Source organism: Canis lupus, chromosome 30 (assembly GCF_048164855.1).
Source record: "Canis lupus baileyi chromosome 30, mCanLup2.hap1, whole genome shotgun sequence".
Lineage (NCBI taxonomy): Eukaryota > Metazoa > Chordata > Mammalia > Carnivora > Canidae > Canis > Canis lupus.
Genome location: NC_132867.1, coordinates 3,185,225 through 3,206,495, shown reverse-complemented (window position 1 = coordinate 3,206,495; position 21,271 = coordinate 3,185,225). Strand labels below are relative to the sequence as shown.

At 49.7% G+C, this 21,271-nt stretch overlaps 1 protein-coding gene across 36 annotated transcripts in view; it reads left to right on the top strand.

Moving 5' to 3' along the window:
* The window catches only part of LOC140621427 (uncharacterized), a 165,098-nt gene that overhangs the window by 82,854 nt on the left and 60,973 nt on the right, over positions 1–21,271 (top strand). For 19 of the 36 annotated variants that reach the window (XR_012021103.1, XM_072806469.1, XM_072806457.1 and 16 more), the window contains 2 exons: positions 10,684–10,820; positions 13,826–13,898. The exons of 1 other annotated variant lie outside the window; for it this stretch is intronic. Coding sequence is in view for 18 of the 35 variants with exons in the window: in XM_072806469.1 (XP_072662570.1) it covers positions 10,684–10,820; positions 13,826–13,898 (210 nt within the window). In the remaining 17 variants the exon portion in view is untranslated. Of the gene's footprint in view, positions 1–10,683; positions 10,821–13,808; positions 13,899–21,271 lie in introns of all 36 variants that reach the window. 16 more of the 36 variants (XR_012021104.1, XR_012021100.1, XR_012021106.1 and 13 more) reach the window with 1 other exon arrangement.

Here is a 21,271-nt window from a genome sequence, read left to right as displayed (position 1 = left end):
GGAGGTAAACCAGAAGCTGAAAGAGCGGAGGACAGATTTCACCGTCCGTAGCCTTCACAGGGACATGATGTCCTTCCCAAGGAGGGGCCTCCCCTCCGTAGGATGCTTCCTGCCCCTCTGTGCTCCTTGTTGGAACCCAGCAGGCACATCTCTGTGCCTCCAGCACCTCTGCAGTCATGGTTTATTGCGTCTTTCATGTATCCTATTCGGGACCACAGCGTCGTGTATGTAACCATCCGGGTGCTGTTAGACAACATTGGGTGGATTCCAACTTTTGTTGGTTGTGTGGTGTGTGTGTGTCTATCACATGTAGCTATCACGTGCAGCTATTGGATCCTCTGGCTGGGTCACCCAAATGCCGAAATGGTTGGCACAACATCATTTCTGGTGCTGGCGCTGGGCGGCTAGCTAGGCTCTCATGGCATACCAACGGCTCGCGCGTGCAGTGATTTTCCGCTGGAGGGTAGGCTGAGCTGGAAGGTCCGGCTTGGCCATATTCCCATGTGCGGAAGTGGGTCCTGCCATGCGCTGGCTGCTTATCTTCTCCCTGATGCCTCTCTAGCAGGGAGCTAGACCTCGGGGCCATCCTGGCTGGAGCTCCTGAGGAGCCAGCTGCCCATGGGGGGGAGCCCTGGGACTGCCTGTGTTTGGGATTCTGGGTGGGGACGGGGCTGGGGTTCTTCGGTCCCCTGTGCTGCCTGGCCTTCAGGCTGAGCCCCATGCTCACCCAGCCCCTATTCACTAAGGCGAGGAGGGTGCCCTCCACATGCTGGTGTGAGAGATCTAGCACCACAAGGTGTGCACGCCGAGTACACCTTGTGAGGGTGGCCCACGTGCGTGAGCTGCAGTGTGGGACCCAGTAAATTTAACAAAAATCCCTTACCCCTGAACAAGCAGAGCAGGACTGATTCCATTTTGTGCTCCACCAGCCATCTCCCCTATGACCCCACGTGACCTGCTTATGGCTTAAGGTGCTGCCCCACCCGACTCAAGCCGCTGGGCACACCCTAATCTGAAATCGGGTCATCACAATGTAACCCTGCATTGTGCCACACAAAGCTGCGCACCAATTCTGACCAAAGTAATAGGCCAGTTCAAGTCGATACTAAAAGGTAGAGTGTAATTCAATCAGCCACCTTCGTGTGGACAAACATGACTACGCATCTTTCAGCATTCCCATGTGCCACTGGCTCCTATAAAGCTGCTACACCTCTTAGTCTCGGGGTCCAAATCCCTACTCCTCTGTGTCTGGTGCACTTGGACCCAGGCTCCAGATTGTAAGAAACCCTCGGGAGTTTGCATCGGTGTGGGTTCCTTGGTGGTTTCTCGGATTAGCAATCTTGGGCACAACATAAGGGCCTGTTGTCCTGACATCCCTTCCAGGGCCACCATACCACCCCGCAGGCCCTCTGTGCCCCAGGCACACAGGCACGGGGATACGGGGAGGGGAGGAAGTGCCCCGGAACCCAGCCGGCCCTGGCCCCCTGGACAGAGAGAGCACAGACCACCCAGGTCTCTTCCACAGACACTGGTGCCCTGAGGCTCCCTGGCTGTCACTCTGTCCCAGCCCCTCCTGGCCTGCTGGGCACAGGCTGAGTCCCAGTAAAGTCTATGGTGCCTGACCCTGGCGTCTGGCAGCCCCTGGAAGGCATGTGAGGATGTCAGCTGGGTGTGACTGGCAGCGCCACTGTAGGGGCTGTTTGGGGCATGGATGTAGCCCCTCCTCCTCTCTCAGGGTCTCTCCACGCCCTCTGCTCAGAGTTCTGGGATACACATAAATGGGCTGGCTGTGCATTTTCGCACCACAACACTTTATTGACGATCTACAGCAATGGGGCTCAGAGCCGAGGGCTCATGCTTTCCCCTGGTGAGGGAGACCTTTCTGTCCTTTAGGGGAGGACAAGAATCACATGTGGGGTGGGGACGGGTGCTGGAGTCCCCCACCTGGGAGCTTGTTTGGACTCCGGGTGGGGACGTGTCCTGAGGTTTCAGCAAGAGAGATGGTTCTGAGGGCAGCAGAGCTGAGCTGGACCTGAGCTCATGGGCTCCTGCACTGTTCCCCGCAGGGTAGCTGGACCCCGGTCTCGGGGCCCTGGGGCCCCAGAACCAGGTGGAGCCTGTCTCCTAGTGTGGGTGCGGGTGGGGCCCACCGGCCTACCCCTTCTCTCCCCAACATTGGGTGTCCCGGGATTCCTAGGGCTGCCCTAGGTCAGCGACCGGGATCTGTGGGGCACACCCAGGGCCCAAGAGGCCACATCCAGCTGTGGGAGGGCTCTCTCAGCCTGGGGCCAGAATCCAGGGCTGGCCAGGGCCATGGGGGGCTGGATCCCATTAGTCTTTGTGTTGGGCCTGGAGGGGCTCAAATCACCCCAACCCCACAGAGCTGAGGGCCAGGCCAGCCCATGTCCCTCTGGGTTAGGGGCTGGTGTCCTATGCAGGGTGTGCCACCCTCCAGGAGGGACAGTGGGTGGAGGCAGGGCACAGTGGGTCCTCTGCACCACTCACCTGCACCCACCCTGTCTGGGGCTCCCTGCCTTCCCTCCTTCCTGCAACCCCTGGGTACTCTATGGGAAACCCGGTCTTCTGATGGGAGCAGGGTATCCAGAGAACCCCGGTGAGGCTGAGTATGTCCCACAGGGGGCAGCTGCCCAGGGTCTTTTCTGGGGACAGATGCTGTGGGGGTGGATGTTGTGGGGGCAGGGGCATGATGGTGGTGGAGTGTGGGGGATGGTTTAGGGGGGAAAGTGGGTGGAATAGTGTAGGTGGGGATTGTGTGGGGCTGTGTCGGTGTGAGGGGGATGATATAGGTGGGATGCTATTGGGGATGATGATGAAGGGGGATGGTGTGGGGGTGGGGAAAGAGGGGATGACATGGGGGGCCTGCCGACACAGGGCATCCACTTTCAGACGCACATGGATACGTCTACAGATAAAGGCGATCCCAGTCTGGGGTTTGCTGTGACAACTGCCCCTGGGGCCCCGTGTAGTCAATGCAGGGCGCTGGCTGGACCAGGGGTATTATCTGGGGGTCATCATACTACGTATGTTTACAAATTGCAAATTGTCTCAAATTAAATGCATAGAATTTAGATATATATAAAACACCAAGTGTGGGTGTCACCCTGACCCGTCCGACCCTCATGGGAACGATGTGTGTCCTGCTCCAGCCACGGCCATGCCGCCTGGCCCACAGGTCCGGTTACTGCCCTCCACGGGCCCCACCGCAGCCCCCTGCTTCTCAAGGGGCCGTCCCTCACCCCTGTGTGGTTCCGCTCCCATGGAAACCCCTAGAGGCACCGACCTAGTGACCCCCTCAACCCCGAAGCCCCGGGGGTTGGGGCACGGGTGTCATCCCCTGCACCCAACCATACAGTGGTGTGTTACTGGCTGCTGTTGCTTCCCCCGGCCTCTTAAGTCCCGTGTTCCCTACCCAGAAGCCCCTGGACCTCCCCCGGGGCCTAGAAGCCCCCTGACTCAACAGCCTCTCCCCACCCTCTAGCAGTCCCAAAACTTGATTTGGCTGCCAAACATCTTGTTGATGTCCAGGTCTATCTGCGTGATGTCCCTGGAGGAGACGAGGCCTCCTCCTTCATTTCCTGCAGGAAAACCGGGGAGGAGGAGCCGACGTCAGGGACACAGACACCGACCAGTCACCAGCGGCCATCCTGGGCAGGGAGCCCTGGGGCCACCATAGGAGTGTGTCCTGCTGAAACCTCCTTTCTTCTCCTGGGAGGCCGGGGATGGCCAGAGTGCCGACCGTGGCTGTGGGACCTCTGTGAGGGGCTGTGGTGAGCCGCTGTGGGCGGGAGGAGACTGAGGGTCAGCCTGGGTGGGAGGGGACAGGGTATCAGCCCAGGTGGGGAGGGGACTTGGGGGTGTTGTGCCCAAGATTGCAAGTGCCCAACACTTGGGGGTGTTGTGCCCAAGATTGTCCATGCCGACACCGATGCAAACACACGAGGGTTGATTTACAAACTCAAGCTTGGGTCCAAGTATAGCTCACACAGCGGAGCAGGGACTTGGACCCCGAGGTGGGTTTTAGCTTAGTTTTAAGGGCTGGTCTCAGGGACCTCCAGAAGGGCTGGAGCAATTCCTCAAGTTCTGTTTACATTTTGATATGAGGCCTTCAAGGGCATTGAGCTTTGTTCTCATTCTAATATGGGGCTTTCTGGGACCTTAAGCTGTAAGATTTTTTTCTTTTTTTCCTGTAACTGAAGTAATGCAAATTTTAGCTCTTATACACAGGGTCCTGGGATGGCAATACTTGTGCTAACTGTGAACTTAAAGTGGAACGGCCTCAATTTTCTCAGCCTCCCCACAGACAAGTGACTGAAGTTTAAAACTCCAAATTTTAGGGGCTGCCCTGGTGGAGACCTGTTCTCTTCCTGCCCGGGAGGGTATCCTCGCACTCCTGGCCTTTGCTGGTCTGTCCCAGGAACTGGGCCCCATGACTGCACAGGGGTTTGCAGCTTATGGCCACACAGGGCAGACAGCTGGCCCGAGCCCCGCTGCTCTCAGCCAGGTTCCTGCTCCTGTGCCTGGGAACAGTTGGCGTCACCATCCTTGGGACCCCTGGGATCCTGGCCCACCCTGTCGCTCCAGGGACTGGCCCCCACTTCTCCACCTGAACACCTTAAGGCTGGTGTGTCCCCCACTCTAGGAGACTTCTGAAAGTTCAGATTTTGTGCACTGCTGCTTATAATATTGTGAGTAGATTCGTCAGTTGGCTCTCTGCCCTTGTGGGATCCGGGGCTATGTCTCTCCAAGATCAACTGATTGATTTTTTTAAGATTTTATTTTTCTGTAATCTCTACAGCCAACATGGGGCTTGAACTTGCTACCCCTAGAACAAGAGTCCCATGTTCTTATGAACCACACTGAGCCGGTCAGGCTCTCTTTGATTCATTGATACATGTTAATTGACGCAGGGGTCTTGCATGTGTCAGGGCAGAAACTGAGCCCAGGCTTTGAGGTGTGGTGGAGTCATTTGGACCTGGTCAATGTGAAAGAAACCATAGCTTCCCTGGAAGCCCAGGGAGCAGGGCCCACACACATGAAAAGTTGATAATTTCCTTTACTGTAGTAGTTATTTTACTATTTATTTAAAGTGCTATTCAATGGTAAATGTCAATCTAGGATTGGGATACAGTGAGAACGTTCTAGGATTCGGAGGTAACTAAAGCTAAAGTCCAGGACTTAATGTTCGAGTTCGATGCAGAGATAGGCAAGGAAGCAAAGAGTTATGAAACATGGCAGTGGGGTGCCTGGCTGGCCTGGTTGGGGATCTTGATCTCAGGGTTGTGAGTTTGAACTCCATGTTGGGTATAGAGAGGACATGAAACGAAAATATTTAACAAATAATAAATGGATGAACAAATAAAGCATGACATCAAAGGTAAGTGTTTGCTTATGTCTCACCTGCGAACTATTCTTGATCGCCCCGCTTGTACTACTTAGCCCAGATGACGTCCTCCACAAGGGATAGTCCTGCCTCAGTGTAAGTGGGCGTCTTTCATTGTAAGACCTGTGGTTCCCCTCTTTCTGCAGGGAGAGAAGAGCCGTGAAGCCACGACTTCGGGGGATCAGCATACACTTAGGCAATGACCATTTCTGAACCCGGTAACCAGAGCTCGGCCTCCTCTAGGACGCGATGTCATAAGGAAGTCTCTTTGGTCATTGTCTTGGATGCAGGGTGGAGGCTAAACTAGAATTAGGAAGAACAAAAGAGGAGGAAAACCAGAAGCTGAAAGAGAGGAGGACAGATTTCACCATCTGTAGCCTTCACAGGGACCTGGTGTCCTTTCCTAGGAGGGGCACCCCGTCCGTAGGATGCTTCCAACCTCTCTGTGCTCCTTTTTGAAACCCAGCAGGCACATCTCCGTGCCTCCAGTACCTCTGCAGTCATGGTTTATAGCGTCTTCCATGTATCCTATTGGGGACCACAGCGTCGTGTATGTAACCATCCGACTGCTGTTTGACAACATTGGGGGATTCCGACTTTTGTTCGTTTTGGGTTGTGTGTGTGTCTATCACATGCAGATATCATGTGCAGCTATCTGACCCTCTGGCTGGGTCACCCAAATGCTGAAATGGTTGGCACAACATCATTTCTGGTGCTGGCGCTGGGCAGATAGCTGGGCTCTCCTTGCCGACTCGGGGCTCGCTCCTGCAGTGACTTTCCTCTGGAGGGTCAGCTGAGCTTGAAGTTCCGATTCGGCCAAATTCCCATGTCCAGCAGGGGTCCCGCTGAGTGCAGGCTGCTTCTCTTCTCCCCGATGCCTCTCCATCAGGGAGCCAGACCTCAGCGCTGCCTGGGGGAGATCCTGAGGAGCTGCCCATGGTGGAGAGGCCTGTTGCTGCCTGTGTGTGGGAGTCGAGTTGGGGTGAGGGCTGGGGTTCTCGGTCCCCTGTGCTGCCTGGCCTTGTGGCGAGCCCCATGCTCACCCAGCCCCTACTCACTAGGGCAAGGAGGGTGCCCTCCACACGCTGGTGTGATAGATCCAGCACCACAAGGTGTGCAGGCTGAGTCCACCTGGTGAGGGTGGCCCAGGTTCGTGAGCTGCAAGTGTGGGACCCAGGAAAGTTAACAAAAATCCCCTACTCCTGGACAAGCAGGGCAGAACTGATTCCATTTTATGCTACACTCGCCACCTCACCTATGACCCCCACATGACCTGCTCATTGCTTAAGGTGCTGCCCCACCCTAGTCAGGCCGCTGGGCACACCCTAATCGGAAATCAGCTTATAACAATGTAACCCTGCTTTGTGTCCCCCAAAACTGTGCGACGATTCTGACCAAAGTAATAGGCCAGCTCAATTGGATACTATAGGGTAAGGTGTAATTCAATCAGCCACCAGCTTGTGGACCGGCATGATCGTGCAACTTTCTGCGAATCCCATGTGCCACTGGCCCCTATAAAGCTGCTATGCCTCTTAGTCTCAGGATCCACGTCCCTGCTCTGCTGTGTTGGGTGCAATTAGACACAAGCTCCAGCTTGTAAAGAAACCCTCGGGAGTTTCCATCGGTGTGGGCTCCTTGGTGGTTTCCCTGATTTGCAATCTTGGGCACAACACCAGGGCCTGGTGTCCTGGCATCCCTTCCAGGGCCACGCTGACCGCCCCACAGGCCCTCTGTGCCTCAGGCATACAGGCACAGGGATGCACAGAGGGGAGGAAGTGCCCCAGAACTCGGCCATCCTCGGCCCTCTGGACAGAGGGAGCACAGACCTCCCAGGTCGCTGTGCACAGACCCTGGTGACCTGAAGCTCCATGGCTGTCACTCTGTCCCAGCCCCTCCTGGTCCAGTGGGCAGAGCCCGAGTCCCAGGAAAGTCTGTGGGTCCTGACCCTGGCATCTGGCCGCCCCTGGAAGGCACGTGGGGACGTCAGCTGTGTGTACCTGGTGGCGCCCCTGCAGGGGCTGTTTGGGGCCTGGATGGTGCCCCCTCCTCCTCTCTGGGTATCTCTCCACGCCCCATGCAGAGTTCTGGGAGACACAGAAATGGCCTGGCTATGCTATTTCGCACCACAAAACTTTATTGACTTTTTACAGCAAACAGGCTCAGAGCCTAATGTGCAGCTTCCCCTGGGGAGGGAGACCTTTCTGTCCTTTAGGGGAGGGCAAGAATCACACAGTGTGGGGGGGGCGGGTGCTAGAGTCCACATTGTGGGAGCATGTGTGGATTCCGGGTGGGGGCGTGTGTCCTGAGATTTCAGCCTGAGTGACTGTTTTGAGGACAGAAGAGATGACCTAGACCTGCAGCTCATGGGCTCCTGACTGGGACCCACAGGGCAGCTGGACCCCGGCCTTGGGCCCTCTGGGGCCCCAATACCCAATACCTGGAGCCTGCCTCCTGGTGTGGGGTCGGGTGGGGCCAACCGGCCTATCCATTCTCTCCCCACCCTGGGTTGTCCCAGGATCCCCCAGCCTGCCCTAGGTCAGTGACCTGGATCTGTGGGGCACACACAGGGCCCAAGAGGCCACATCCAGCTGTGAGAGGGCTCACTCAGCCTGGGGCCAGAATCCAGGGCTAGCCAGGACCATGGGGGCCTGGATCCCATTAGTTTTGTTTTGGGGCTGGGTGGGGCTCAAATCACCTCAGCCCCCACAGAGCACGGGGCCAGGTGTGCCCAGGTCCCTTTGGGTTAGGGGCTGGTGTCCTGTGCAGGGTGTGCCGACCTCCAGGAGGGACAGTGGGCGGAGGCAGGGCCCAATGTGTCCTCTGCACCACTCACCTGCACCCACCATTTCAGGGATCCTTGCCTTCCCTCCTCCCTGCAAGCCCTGGGTTCTCTATGGGACAATCGGGCTTCTGATGGGATCAGGGTATCCATAGAACCCTGGGGAGGCTGAGCATGTCCCACAGGGGGGCAGCTGCACTGGGTCCTTGCTGGGGGCCGGTGGTGTGGTGGTGGATGGTGTGGGGCAGGGATATGATTGTGGTGTTATATTAGTCCGGTACAAATATTAGCTATTGAATCAATATTAAAATAGTCGCATTAACCAAAGACCATACGTTATTCAGATTTCCTTAGATTTTGCTAAGTTACTATCCTTCATATCACATTCCATTTGTACTCGTGTTTTCTTAGGCTCCTCTGGATTGTGACAGTCTTTCAGCCTTTCCTTGTTGTCGTTGAACTGGAACACTTTGAGAAGTAGAGTATTTTGTAAAATTTACCTCAGTTAGGACATGTCTGTTGTTTATCTCATCATTGAACTGTTTTTGTGGATTATATACAGAGATATACTGCCATTTTTATTATATCATATAAAGGATAGATATTATCAACATGATTTATCAGTCTTGGTATTGATCTGATCATCTTGCTGAGGTAGTGTTTGTCAGCTTTCTCCATAGTAAAGTGATTTTATTATTATTATTATTTTTATTATTTTTATTTTTATATTAAGATTTTCATATTATATTTTGTAGAAGGAAGTTACTATGTGTTTTCCACACATAAGAGTGGGAGGCTATGCTAATCAACTTGAGGGTGGAATGTCTGGACAACTTCTTTGAAATTCTACTACATGGGAGATTTCTCTTTCTTCTGTTTGTTTCTTTTTCAGGATGTTATTTATTATTTGAGAGAGAGAGGAGAGAAAAACCATTAGCGAGAGGGGCAGATGGAGAGGGAGAAGCAGGTTCCCTGCTTCAGGGAGCCTGCCTTGGGACCTGGATCATGATCTGAGCCTAAGGCAGAAGCTTAACTGACTGAGCCACCCAGATGCCGCTTTTTCTTTCTTTCTTTCTAATAATAAATTTACTTTTTATTGGTGTTCAATTTACCCACATACAGAATAACACCCAGTTCTTATCCCGTCAAGTGCCCCTCTCAGTACACGTCACCTATTCACCCCCACCCCCATCCTCCTCCCCTTCCATCACTCCTAGTTCATTTCTCAGAGTTAGGAGTCCTTATGTTCTGTCTCCATTTCTGATATTTTCCACACATTTCTTCTCCGTTCCCTTATATTCCCTTTCATTCTTATTTATATTCCCCAAGTGGATGAGAACATACAATGTTTGTCCTTCTCTGATTGACTTACTTCACTCAGCATGATACCTTCCTGTTCCATCCACATTGAATCAAATGGTGGCCATTTGTCTTTTCTAATGGCTGAGCAAGGCCCACCTTTTCTCTCTCTTCATCATCTGAGTCTCCTATGATATGAATGTTATTGTTTTAATAAGTGGCTGAGTTCCCTATGTCTGCCTCTGTGGTCCATAACCTTTCTTGTTTTGAAGGCTTCCACTTGGGACAGCATCTCAGTTATAGCATTTTTAACATTGGCCTGACTAGATTTTAGTTCTTTTATTTCTACAGTAGGAATTCTCTAGTTTTCTTCTGTGCTCTTTTTCCAGCCCAGCTGCTACCTTTATAATCATTGTTTTAAACTGTAATTAGACATCATATATGTGTATTGATGAACTTCCTCGCTGTGAGTACTACCTCATGTTATTTTATGGAGTTGAATTTGTCCATCTCATTATTTTTTCCAGAAAAGAAAGAAGGAAGAAAAAGGAAAACCAAGAAAAACAATAACAACTACCCTCCCAAAATAAAAAACACCAGATTATTTTGGCCTGCTTGTTAAAGATTCTAAATCCCAAAATAAGAAACACAATTAAAGTACCATGATAGTAAAAATAATAAATATATAAGGTACATACATAAAAATTAAAATAAGGCAATTAATAAAAAAGAATCAAAGAAAATAAATGAAAATAAAGCACAAAGAACAAAGGAAGCTAGACCCTACTTTCCAGGCAGAGCTGAAGCTCTGCAGCCTCTGTGGTCCGACAACTTGGTGGCAGTGAGTGGTCTGTGCAGGGTCTCGGGATGGGCCATGGTGCTGATTCTTAGGTGCACATCTGCCTGGGAGATGCAACTGTGGGGTCAGAGGCTGGGTGGGCGTCAGCGCCTCTGGCCTCCAGTGGGCGGCGCTGTGCTGCTCCCTGAGACTCCCCTGATGGGCGGGATGTTGGTGGGGATGCTGAGTCCACTGGCTCTGGGGCTGAGCATCCCCCCACCCCCCCTCACCTCACCCCCCCCCTCCCCGGTCTGCAAGGGCCTACACAAAAGACCTGCCAACACCGGGGTCTCCACTGCTTCTCTCAGAACCTTGCTTTTACTCTGCCTGCGTCCGAGCTTCTTTTGGTTTTGTTTTTTTTCTCAGACTGTTTTGCCCAAGATTGCGAATCCGAGAAACCACCAAGAAGCCGACACCAATGCAAACACACGAGGGTTTATTTACAAGCTCGAGCTTGTGTCCAAGTACTCCCGACATAGCGGAGCAGGGACTTGGACCCCGAGGTGGGTTTTATCTTAGTTTTAAGGGCTGGTCTTGGGACCTCCATAGGGCTGGAGCAATTCCTCAAGTTCTGTTTACATTTTGATATGGGGCCTTCTAGGGCATTGAGCTCTGTTCTCATTCTAATAGGGGCTTCCTGCCCTTTGCCTGGACTCAGTTTTTATTCTATTGTCGGGCTTTCTAGGACATTAAGCTGTAAACAGCAAAGATTCCACAACTGGAAAGGGAACTCACACTGTCCCTGTATGCTGAAGACGTGGTACTAGAAACAGGAAAGTCGAGAGCCTCCATCAAGCCTGTTAGAACTAAGGAGTGAGTTCAGTAAAGTCAGGGGACACAAACTGACCCTACAGAGCAGAGTAGCCTTGCTGTTTCCCGACAATGAGCACTCAGGAAGGAAAGGAAGGACGTGACTCCCTTCTCAGGAGCATCACAGAGAATAAATAATGAGACAGAAACAAAGGAGCACAAGACTTGTGCAGTGAGCCATACCAGTCTCTGGGAGGCCTTCCTGGGCTCGGGGGTGGGAGCCTCATCTTGTGAAAATGTCCGCGGTTCCTGAAGCCACCCTCAGTTTCAATGTCATTCCAATCAAAATCATGGTCGCAGATCTTAGAAATAGGAAAAAAAAAAAACCATAACATCCATCCGCCCCCCAAAATGACCCCGGACAGCAAATCAGTATTGGAGGAGCAGGCCAGAGAGGGACATGACACTTTCCTATTTCAAACGATGTCACAGAGACACAGGATATAGCAGTGTTGTTCTCGCGCCCCCGGCTGGCTGGCAGTTAAGCATTCGACACCTGACCTCACCTCCCGTCCTGATCTCCGGGTCGTGAGTTCTAGCCGTGGGTTGGGCCATGGATGAGGCGTGGAGCCTACTTAAAACAAACCAGACTCAAGGGGGGTGGTCCCGGCATAAGCTGAAGGAGCAGAACAGAGATTCTAGAAGGAATTGTGCTCTGATACAACTGATTTTTTAAACTTAATTTAACTTAAACCCAATTAATTAACGTAGAGTGTATTATACTTTCAGAGGAAGAATTCAGGGATTCACCAGTTGGAGATAACAGCAGTGCACGTGACATCACGTGCCCTCCTTCATGCCGGTCCCCTGTGATACCCTCACCCATCCCCTACCCTCCAGCGACCCTCAGTTTGTTTCCTATAATTAAGAGTCTGTATTTCCTGCATCTGTTTTCATCTTATTTGTTTTTCCTTCCCTTTCAGATGTTCATCTGCTTTGCTTCTTTAATTCCACCTATGAATGACACCCCACGGTCATTCTCTTTCCCAACTGACTTATTTCACTTAACATGATTTCTCTAGTTCTATCCACGTCATTGCAAATGGCAAGATTTCCTTCTCTTTGATAGCTGAGCGCCATTCCTCTCTCTATGACCATCATCTATCTCCCATCCTCTTTATTCATCATCTGCCTGAGGGCACCGAGATACCTCACACAGTGTGACTACTGTGGACCTGGCTGTTGTGGACATTGGGGTGCAGGTGCCCCGAGTCTCACTGTATCTGTATCTTCGGAGTCAGCTCCAGGCCCTGCACCTGCGGGTCGCAGGGTGTCTGTATTTGTAACTTCCTGAGGAGCCTCCACACTGTTTCCAGGGCGGCTGACACAGCCCGCAGTCCCACCCACAGTGGAAGGGAGTTGAGTGAATTCTGCAGGACTTGCTAAAGTCTGGTCCACATTTCATTTTGCAGCCTGTGGGCTCCAATTCCTTGTCCTTAAGTATTTCTGGGGAAGCCGGGTGTTGGGCTCCTTTACAGTGAGACATTTCCAATGCTAACAGGCCACAGCTGGAGCCTGGAAGGAGACAGGTGCGGCCCCCTGCACCAGCAAGCTGCCTCTTGCACAGCCTCCTGCAGCGCCTAGCATCGCAAAGGGGGCGCCCAAGCCCAGGCCTCACCCAGGGTGCACGCATGTGCAGTAGGCCTCGTCTGCCTGCACTAATAGGAGCCAGCCTGTGCTGGGGAAGCCTGATGAAGACATGGGGACGCATCCACCCTGATGAGCCACAGCCTCCTTAGGACGCGCAGGGAGTCTAAAGGGGGATATTGGGCCGTGTTCACGCTGACAGGAGCACCGGTCCTCTCAGGACCCTCGGTGAGGCTTCTGGAAGATGTTGGCCTGCATACACCCTGATAGGAAACCCTGAGCTACCTCAGGATCCGCGGGGAGGCTTCAGGATATTGTGGGCCCACATCCACGCTGACAGGAGCCCCTGGGCCACCTCAGGACCCGCGGGGAGGGTTCAGGAAGATGTGGCACCGCGTCCACTCTGGCAGAAACTCCCAGGCCCCTCAGGATATAAGTTGAGGCTTCTGGAAGCTGGGGGCCGCATTCAGAGTGACAGGAGTCACGGCCTCCTCAGTACCCTCAGTGACATTTTGGTAGTACGTGTGGTCATGTCCACACAAAAGGACGCTGACTTCCTCAGGACCCCTGGTCTAGTCTTTGGGAAATATGGGTATGCGTCCATGCGGACAGAAGACCCCAGCCTTGTCAGGGTCTCTGGTGAGGCTTAAGAAAAATGTGGGTGCCGCATGCACACTGACAGGAACCTCCGGTCTCCTCAGGACACACTGTGAAGTTTTGGGAAGATTTGGAGTCCTGTCAATGCTGACAGGAGCCCCCAGCCTCCTCAGGTCTTATGGTGAGGCTTGAGATAAATGTGGGGCCACGTCAACACTGACAGGACCCCCGTCCTCCTCAGGACCTGCACTTTGGCTTCGGGAAATATGGGGCTGGGTCTATGCTGACAGGAGCCCACAGCTTCATCAGGACCCACAGTGAGTTTTCTGGGGGATGTGAGGCCATGTCTAGGCTGACAGGAGCCCCCGGCCTCCTGAGGACTTGCTGTGAGGCTTCCAGAGGATGTGAGGCATAGTCCACAGTGACAGGAGATGCGGCGTCCTCTGGACCCACTGACTATGACACAGGAACACATGGGGCCATGTCCGCACTCACAGGAGCCCGGTTTCCTCAGGACCCCCTGGAGGACTCTGGAGGCGCCGTTGGGGGCCACGTCCATATCAGAACGGACTCCTCTGAACCACAGGGTAAGTGAATGGGTAGAATGAATGGTAGGGTCAGGGAAGGGGAGGCAGTTGGTGGTTAGCCTTAGGTTAGATGTTAGGTGTTAGTGATTATGCTTATGGTTATGGATTAGAGGTTAGGGTGAGGGATAAGGGTAAGGGTCAGTGGCTAGGAGTTAGGATGTGGGTTGGGGTAGGGATAGGATTTAGAGTTAGGTTAGGGTTTAGGCTTTAGGGATTAGGGCACGAGTTTTGGAGTTGGGTTTAGGGTTATGGTTAGAGTTAGTGTTGGGCTTAGGTTTGCAGTTAGGGTTAGGGGTTAGGGTGTGAGTTAGGGTTAGGGGTTAAAGTTAGGGGTTAGAGTTAAGAGTTAGAGTTAAAGTTACTGCTAGGTTTAGGGTTAGGGCGAGGGTTAGGATTAGGATAGGGGTTAGGGCTAGGGTTAAGGTTAGTGTTTGGTTAGGGGTTAGGGTTAGGGTCAGGTCAGGGTCAGGGTACGGTTTTGGAAAAGGGTAAGATATAGGGTTAGGGAGTGGGTTAGGGGTTGGTTTTAGGGTACGGGTTAGGGTACAGTTTGGGGTATGAGATAGGATTAGTATTAGAGGGTTAAGGTTAGGGTACAGGTTAAGGTTAGGAATAGGATTTGAATACCTTATTTTAAGGTTAGGGTTAGAGGTTAGTGTTCGGGTTAGATTTAAGTTAGGGGTCAGGGTGAAGAGTTCATAATAGGATTAAGAGTTAGCCTGAGGGTTGGCAGGAAGGTTCAGTGAATGTGTTTTGGTCTTGGGGTTTGTGTTTGGTTTTCGATTAGTGATGGGTCTTGTTTAAGGGTTAGGTTAACATTATGATTAAGTGTAGGGTTAGGGTTATGTCTGTGTATGGTTAGAGTTTGGGTCTTGGCATGTGCCTCCACGGGGACTCCTAGTATCTTGTGCAGTTTAGATTTATGCACTCTATTTAGGTTTTGGGTTCAGAGATAGCCTGACTCCACCAAGTCAGTGGCCTCCCCAGAGAATCAAAATATAGGCTTCTGTTGGGGTCAGAATAGACATGGCAGGAATCTCCCGAGCTGAGCTAAGGAGGGGATTTGAGGTTCTAAAGACTCTATTTGGATTTTCAGTTGCCTTTCTTTTTTTTTTTTTTTTTCGATTGACTGTTTATTTTTTTTTTAATTTTTTTAATTTATTTTTTATTGGTGTTCAATTTACTAACATACAGAATAACCCCCAGTGCCCGTCACCCATTCACTCCCACCCCCCGCCCTCCTCCCCTTCTATCATCCCTAGTTCGTTTCCCAGAGTTAGCAGTCTTTACGTTCTGTCTCCCTTTCTGATATTTCCCACACATTTCTTCTCCCTTCTCTTATATTCCCTTTCACTATTATTTATATTCCCCAAATGAATGAGAACATATAATGTTTGTCCTTCTCCGACTGACTTACTTCACTCAGCATAATACCCTCCAGTTCCATCCACGTTGAAGCAAATGGTGGGTATTTGTCATTTCTAATAGCTGAGTAATATTCCATTGTATACATAAACCACATCTTCTTTATCCATTCATCTTTCCTTGGACACCGAGGCTCCTTCCACAGTTTGGCTATCGTGGCCATTGCTGCAATAAACATCGGGGTGCAGGTGTCCCGGCGTTTCATTGCATTTGTATCTTTGGGGTAAATCCCCAACAGTGTAATTGCTGAGTCATAGGGCAGGTCTATTTTTAACTCTTTGAGGAACCTCCACACAGTTTTCCAGAGTGGCTGCACCAGTTCACATTCCCACCAACAGTGTAAGAGGGTTCCCTTTTCTCCGCATCCTCTCCAACATTTGTTGTTTCCTGCCTTGTTAATTTTCCCCATTCTCACTGGTGTGAGGTGGTATCTCATTGTAGTTTTGATTTGTATTTCCCTGATGGCAAGTGATGCAGAGCATTTTCTCATATGCATGTTGGCCATGTCTATGTCTTCCTCTGTGAGATTTCTCTTCATTTCTTTTGCCCATTTCATGATTGGATTGTTTGTTTCTTTGGTGTTGAGTTTAATAAGTTCTTTATAGATCTTGGAAACTAGCCCTTTATCTGATATGTCATTTGCAAATATCTTCTCCCATTCTGTAGGTTGTCTTTGAGTTTTGTTGACTGTATCCTTTGCTGTGCAAAAGCTTCTTATCTTGATGAAGTCCCAATAGTTCATTTTTGCTTTTGTTTCTTTTGCCTTCGTGGATGTATCTTGCAAGAAGTTACTATGGCCGAGTTCAAAAAGGGTGTTGCCTGTGATCTTCTCTAGGATTTTGATGGAATCTTGTCTCACATTTAGATCTTTCATCCATTTTGAGTTTATCTTTGTGTATGGTGAAAGATAGTGGTCTAGTTTCATTCTTCTGCATGTGGATGTCCAATTTTCCCAGCACCATTTATTCAGTTGCCTTTCTGATTTTATCTCTAGTGCACACATATTTCATCAATACTACCAATTATTATTTTAAAGTTTTACTTGAATTACTGTTTCTAACATGGTATGATATAGTTTCAGGTTTACCACATAGTGATTCAACCCTTGGATAGAACGCCTGGTACTGGTCACAGGTGCCCTCCACTATCCCCATTCCCTGATTCCCCATCCCCCCCACATATCGCTGGTATTTATTAGTTTATTCTCTGTGGTTAAGAGTGTGTTTTTTTTTTTGTTTGCTTCTGTCGTCCCCCCCTCTGCCTCTTTGCCAGTTTGTTTGGTTTCTTAAAATTCACATGTGAATACAATTGTATGGTATTTGGTATCTGTCTTTCTCTGACTGACTGAGTTCATTTAGCATAAGTCCTTTCCACTTCTCCTACGTCATTGTAAATGGCTTCATTTCATCCCTTCTGATGACCCAGTGATGTCGCAGTGGTTATATTTACCACATCGTCTCTGCCCATTCATCAGTCGATGGACATCTGGGCTGTATCCACAGTTTGGCTCTTGTTGATAATGTTGCTACAAACACTGGGCTGCGTGTCCCTCTTCGAAACTACTAAACGACTTTTGTATCCTCGGGGTAAATACCTAGCTCTGCAATTTTGGAATCGTAGGGTAGCTCTATTTTTAAAATCTTTTATAAATTTTTTTATGATAGTCACAGAGAGAGAGGCAGAGACACAGGCAGAGGGAGAAGTAGGCTCCATGCCCTGTGAGTCCGACATGGGATTCCATCCCGGGTCTCCAGGATCGCGACATGGGCCAAAGGCAGGTGCCAAACCACTGCACCACCCAGGGATCCCCTTTTTTTAACTTTTCGAGGACCCTCCACAGTGTTTTCCACATTGGCTGCACCTGTTCGTATTGTGATGTATTTCCCCCTTAGGACTGCTTTTGCTGCATCCCAAGATTTTGAACGGTTGTATGTTCATTCTCATTAGTTTCCATGAATCTTTTTAATCCTTCCTTAATTTCCTGGTTGACCCTTTCGTCTTTTAGCAGGATGATCCTTCACCTCCACGTGTTTGAGCTCCTTCCAAACTTCTTGTTGTGATTTAGTTCTAATTTCTTTTTTTCATTATTTTATTATTATTTTTTAATTTATGATAGTCACACAGTGAGAGAAAAAGAGAGGCAGATACATGGGCAGAGGGAGAAGCAGGCTTCTAGCACCGGAAGCCCGACGTGGGATTCAATCCCGGGTCTCCAGATTCACGCCCTGGGCCAAAGGCAGGCGCCAAACTGCTACGCCACTCAGGGATACCTTAGTTCTACTTTCAAGACATTATGGTCTGAGTATATGCAGGGGACAATCCCAATCTTTTCGTATCGGTTCAGACCCGATTTGTGCCCCAGTATGTGGTCGATTCTGGAGAAAGTTCCATGTGCACTTGAGAAGAATGTGTATTCAGTTGAGTTTGGATGTAAAGTTCTGTAGATTTCTGTGAAATCCATCTGGTCCAGTGTATCATTTAAAGCTCTCGTTTCATTGGATATGTTGTGCTTAGAAGACCTATCGAGGGTAGAAAGAACTAGATTGAAGTCACCAAGTATAAGTGTATTATTATCTAAGTATTTCTTCACTTTGGTTATTAATTGTTTTAAATATTTGGCAGCTCTCACATATGGGGCAATATATTGAGGATTGTTAAGTCCTCTTGTTGGATAGATCATTTAAGTATGATTTACTGTCCTTCTTCATCTCTCACTACAGTCTTCGGGGTAAATTTTAGTTTATCTGATATGAGGATGGCTACCCCTGCTTTCTTTTGAGGACCATTTGAATGGTAAATGGTTCTCCAAACATTTATTTTCAGGCTGTAGGTGTCCTTCTGTCTAAAATGAGTCTCTTTTAGACAGCAAATTGATGGGTCCTGCTTTTTTATCCAGTCTGAAACCCTGCGCCTTTTGATGGAGTCATTAAGCCCGTTCACATTCAGAGTTACTATCAACAGATATGAGTTTAGTGTCATCACGATATCTCTTCAGTCCTTGTTTTTGTGGATTGTTCCACTGAACTTCTTCTTAAAGGGGAATTTTAAGAGTCCCCCTTAAAATTTCTTGCAGAGCTCGTTTGGAGGTCACTTATTCTTTCAGTTCCTGCCTGTCTTGGAAGCTCTTTATCTCTCCTTCCATTTTGAATGAGATCCTTCTTGGATAAAGTATTCTTGGTTGCATGTTCTTCTCATTTAGGATCCTGAATATATCCTGCCAGCCCTTTCTTGCCTGCCAGGTCGCTGTGGAGAGGTCTTCTGTTACCCTAATGCTCCTCCCCATAAAGGTCAGGTATTTCTTGTCTCTTGCTGCTTTAAGGATCTTTTCTTTATCTTTGGAATTTGAAACTTCACTATTAAATGTGGAGGTGTTGGACGGTTTTTATTTATTTTAGAGGGGATCTCTCTATTTCCTGGATCTTAATGCCTGTTTCCCTTCCCAGATTAGGAAAGTTTTCAGGTAGGATTTGTTCAAATACACATTCTGGACCTCTGTCCATTTCGACGCCCTCTGGAACCCCAATTAAACGTAGGGTTTTCTTCCTCAGGCTGTCGTTTATTTCCCTTAATCTGTCTTTCTGGTCTTTTAATTGTCTGTCTCTTTTTTCCTCAGTTTCCCTCTTTGCCATCAACTTGTCTTCTATGTCACTCACTTGTTCTTCCACCTCGTTAACCCTTGTCATTAGGACTTCTAGTTTGGATTGCATCTCATTCAATTGATTTTTACTTTCTGCCTGATTGGATCTAGATTCTGCAGTCATGAGTCTATTGAGTCCTTTATGCTTTTTTCTAGAGCCACCAGTAGCTGTATAATAGTGCTTCTGAATTGGCTTTCTGACATTGAATTGTAATCCACATTTTGTAACTCTGTGGGAGAGAGGACTGTTTCTGATTCTTTCTTTTGAGGTGAGGTTTTCCTTCTAGTCATTTTGCTCAGTGCACAGTGGTCAAAAACAAGTTGTATTGGGAAAAGGAGAAAAATAGAGGAGAGAAAGAAGGAAAGAAAAGAGAAAGAGAAAAAAGAATAAAAGAAGAAAGAAGGAAAAAAGAGAATAAAAAGAGAAAGAAAAAGAAAGAAAGGGGGAAAAGGTTGGGGGAAGCAATCAGAAATGAAAAAAAAAAACATGGGGGAGTATCTTCTTATTCTGTATACTTTAAGTCCCTTGACTTCCCCTGGAACTTGTCCGTCTAGCTGGTCTTCTGGGGGAGGGGCTTGTTCTGCTGATTTTCAGGTGTTTTCAGAGCTGCTCTGCCCCCTGCCTGGTGCAGGGCTCAGTGGGGGTTGTTAACCCCGTGAGGCCCCAGGAGGAACAATCCCAGTGGCAGAGGCCAGCTCTGGAAACCTGGATTCAGCCCCCCCAGTTACTCCAGAGCAGTCTGTCTGATGGTCCAGGAGGCTCCGGGGCAAGGCCTCTGATCTGCTCAGCTCTGCGCAGGAGGGTCCTTGCGGTCCTGGGCCCCCCTGGCCTCTGCCTGTCTCGGGCGAGGCCAGATCCTGGGCTGTGTACCGGAGTCCTGTCCTCCGGGGCCTGCACTGTTGGATTCGAGCTCCCGGGCGTGCAGCTGCGTCTCCACCAAGCCGGCCCCACTGAGCTGCTCCTGGAGCCTCACCGCCCCCTCTGCCCGGAGCCTTTTCCTCTGCCCTAGGCGCCGCCGCCAAGCCCCTCCCAGGTTCGTGCAGCCCCTTTAGCACAGAGCCACCGCCCGAGCCCCTTGGAGCTGCTCCAGGGTCAATGCATGTGCCGTGTACCCCTTAGTGAGCTCAGTGGACTCTCTTGGGAATGCAGGTGTCTGTTAGTGTCCCAGGGAGCCCGAGGGCATCCCCGCCCTCCAAGGTCCTGTGCTGACTCCCTGCGGGTCCAATTCCACCCTGGAAGGTTGGTTCAGCTCCTGCTTCTCTGGGACAGAGCTCTCCTGACTGGGGGGCACTCGCTGTGGCCATAGCCTGGCTCTTCGCAGGACCCCTCCCCTTGGATGCCCTTTGTTTCTTTATTTCTTTTCCCCCATCTTCCTACCTTGATAGATGCGCGAACTTTTCATACTGTAGCATTCGATCTGGTCTCTTTTTAAATCTCAGGCCTAATTTGTGATTTGAAGGTTACTTAGGTAATTTGGTGGGTACAGGTGACTTGGGGACCCTACTTTTCCGCCATCTTGCCCCTCCTCCTGTATGTTGCCTTTTACCTTTTGTTGTTTCCTTCACTTTGCAGAAGCTTTTCAATTTGATGAAGTCCCAATAATATTTTTGCTTTTGTTTCCCTCACCTCAGAGGCATATCTAGAAAGAGGATCCAATGGCCAATGTCATAGATGTTGCTGCCTATCTTTTCTTCTTTGTATGGTTTCAGGTCTCACATTTAGGTCTTTCATCCATTTTGAATTTATTTTTTATACATATCGTATAAGACAGTGGTCCAGTTTCATTCTTCTGCATGTGGCTGCCTGGTTTTCCCAACACCATTTGTTCTTATCCTGGGGTCAGGGTTAGGGTTTGTTGAAGAGACTGTCTTTGTGCCTTTGGATATTCCTTCCTGCCTTGTTGTCGATTAATGGATCATAGAGTTACAGGTTTGTATCTTGTTTCAGATTTCCATTCTGTTCTATTGATCTAAGCATCTACGGTCGGGAGATCCTTGAATGCTGATTCAAATTCTTTGCTGGTTATCTGTTCAAGTTTCTTATTTCTTCCTTCTTCATTTTTGCTATGTCATATATTTCCAGGAATTGATCTATTTCTTCCAGGTTCTTGGTTGCTGGCATATAATTTTTCATAATGTTCTCTTATAATCGTTTGTATTGCTCTAGTGTTGGTTGTTATTTCTCTTTTCCTTTGTGATTTTATTTGGGACCATTCTCTTTTTTATCTTTGTTCTTTTTTAAAGATTTTATCTATGTATTCATGAGAGACACAGGGAGGCAGAGGTATAGGCAGAGGGAGAATGAGGCTCC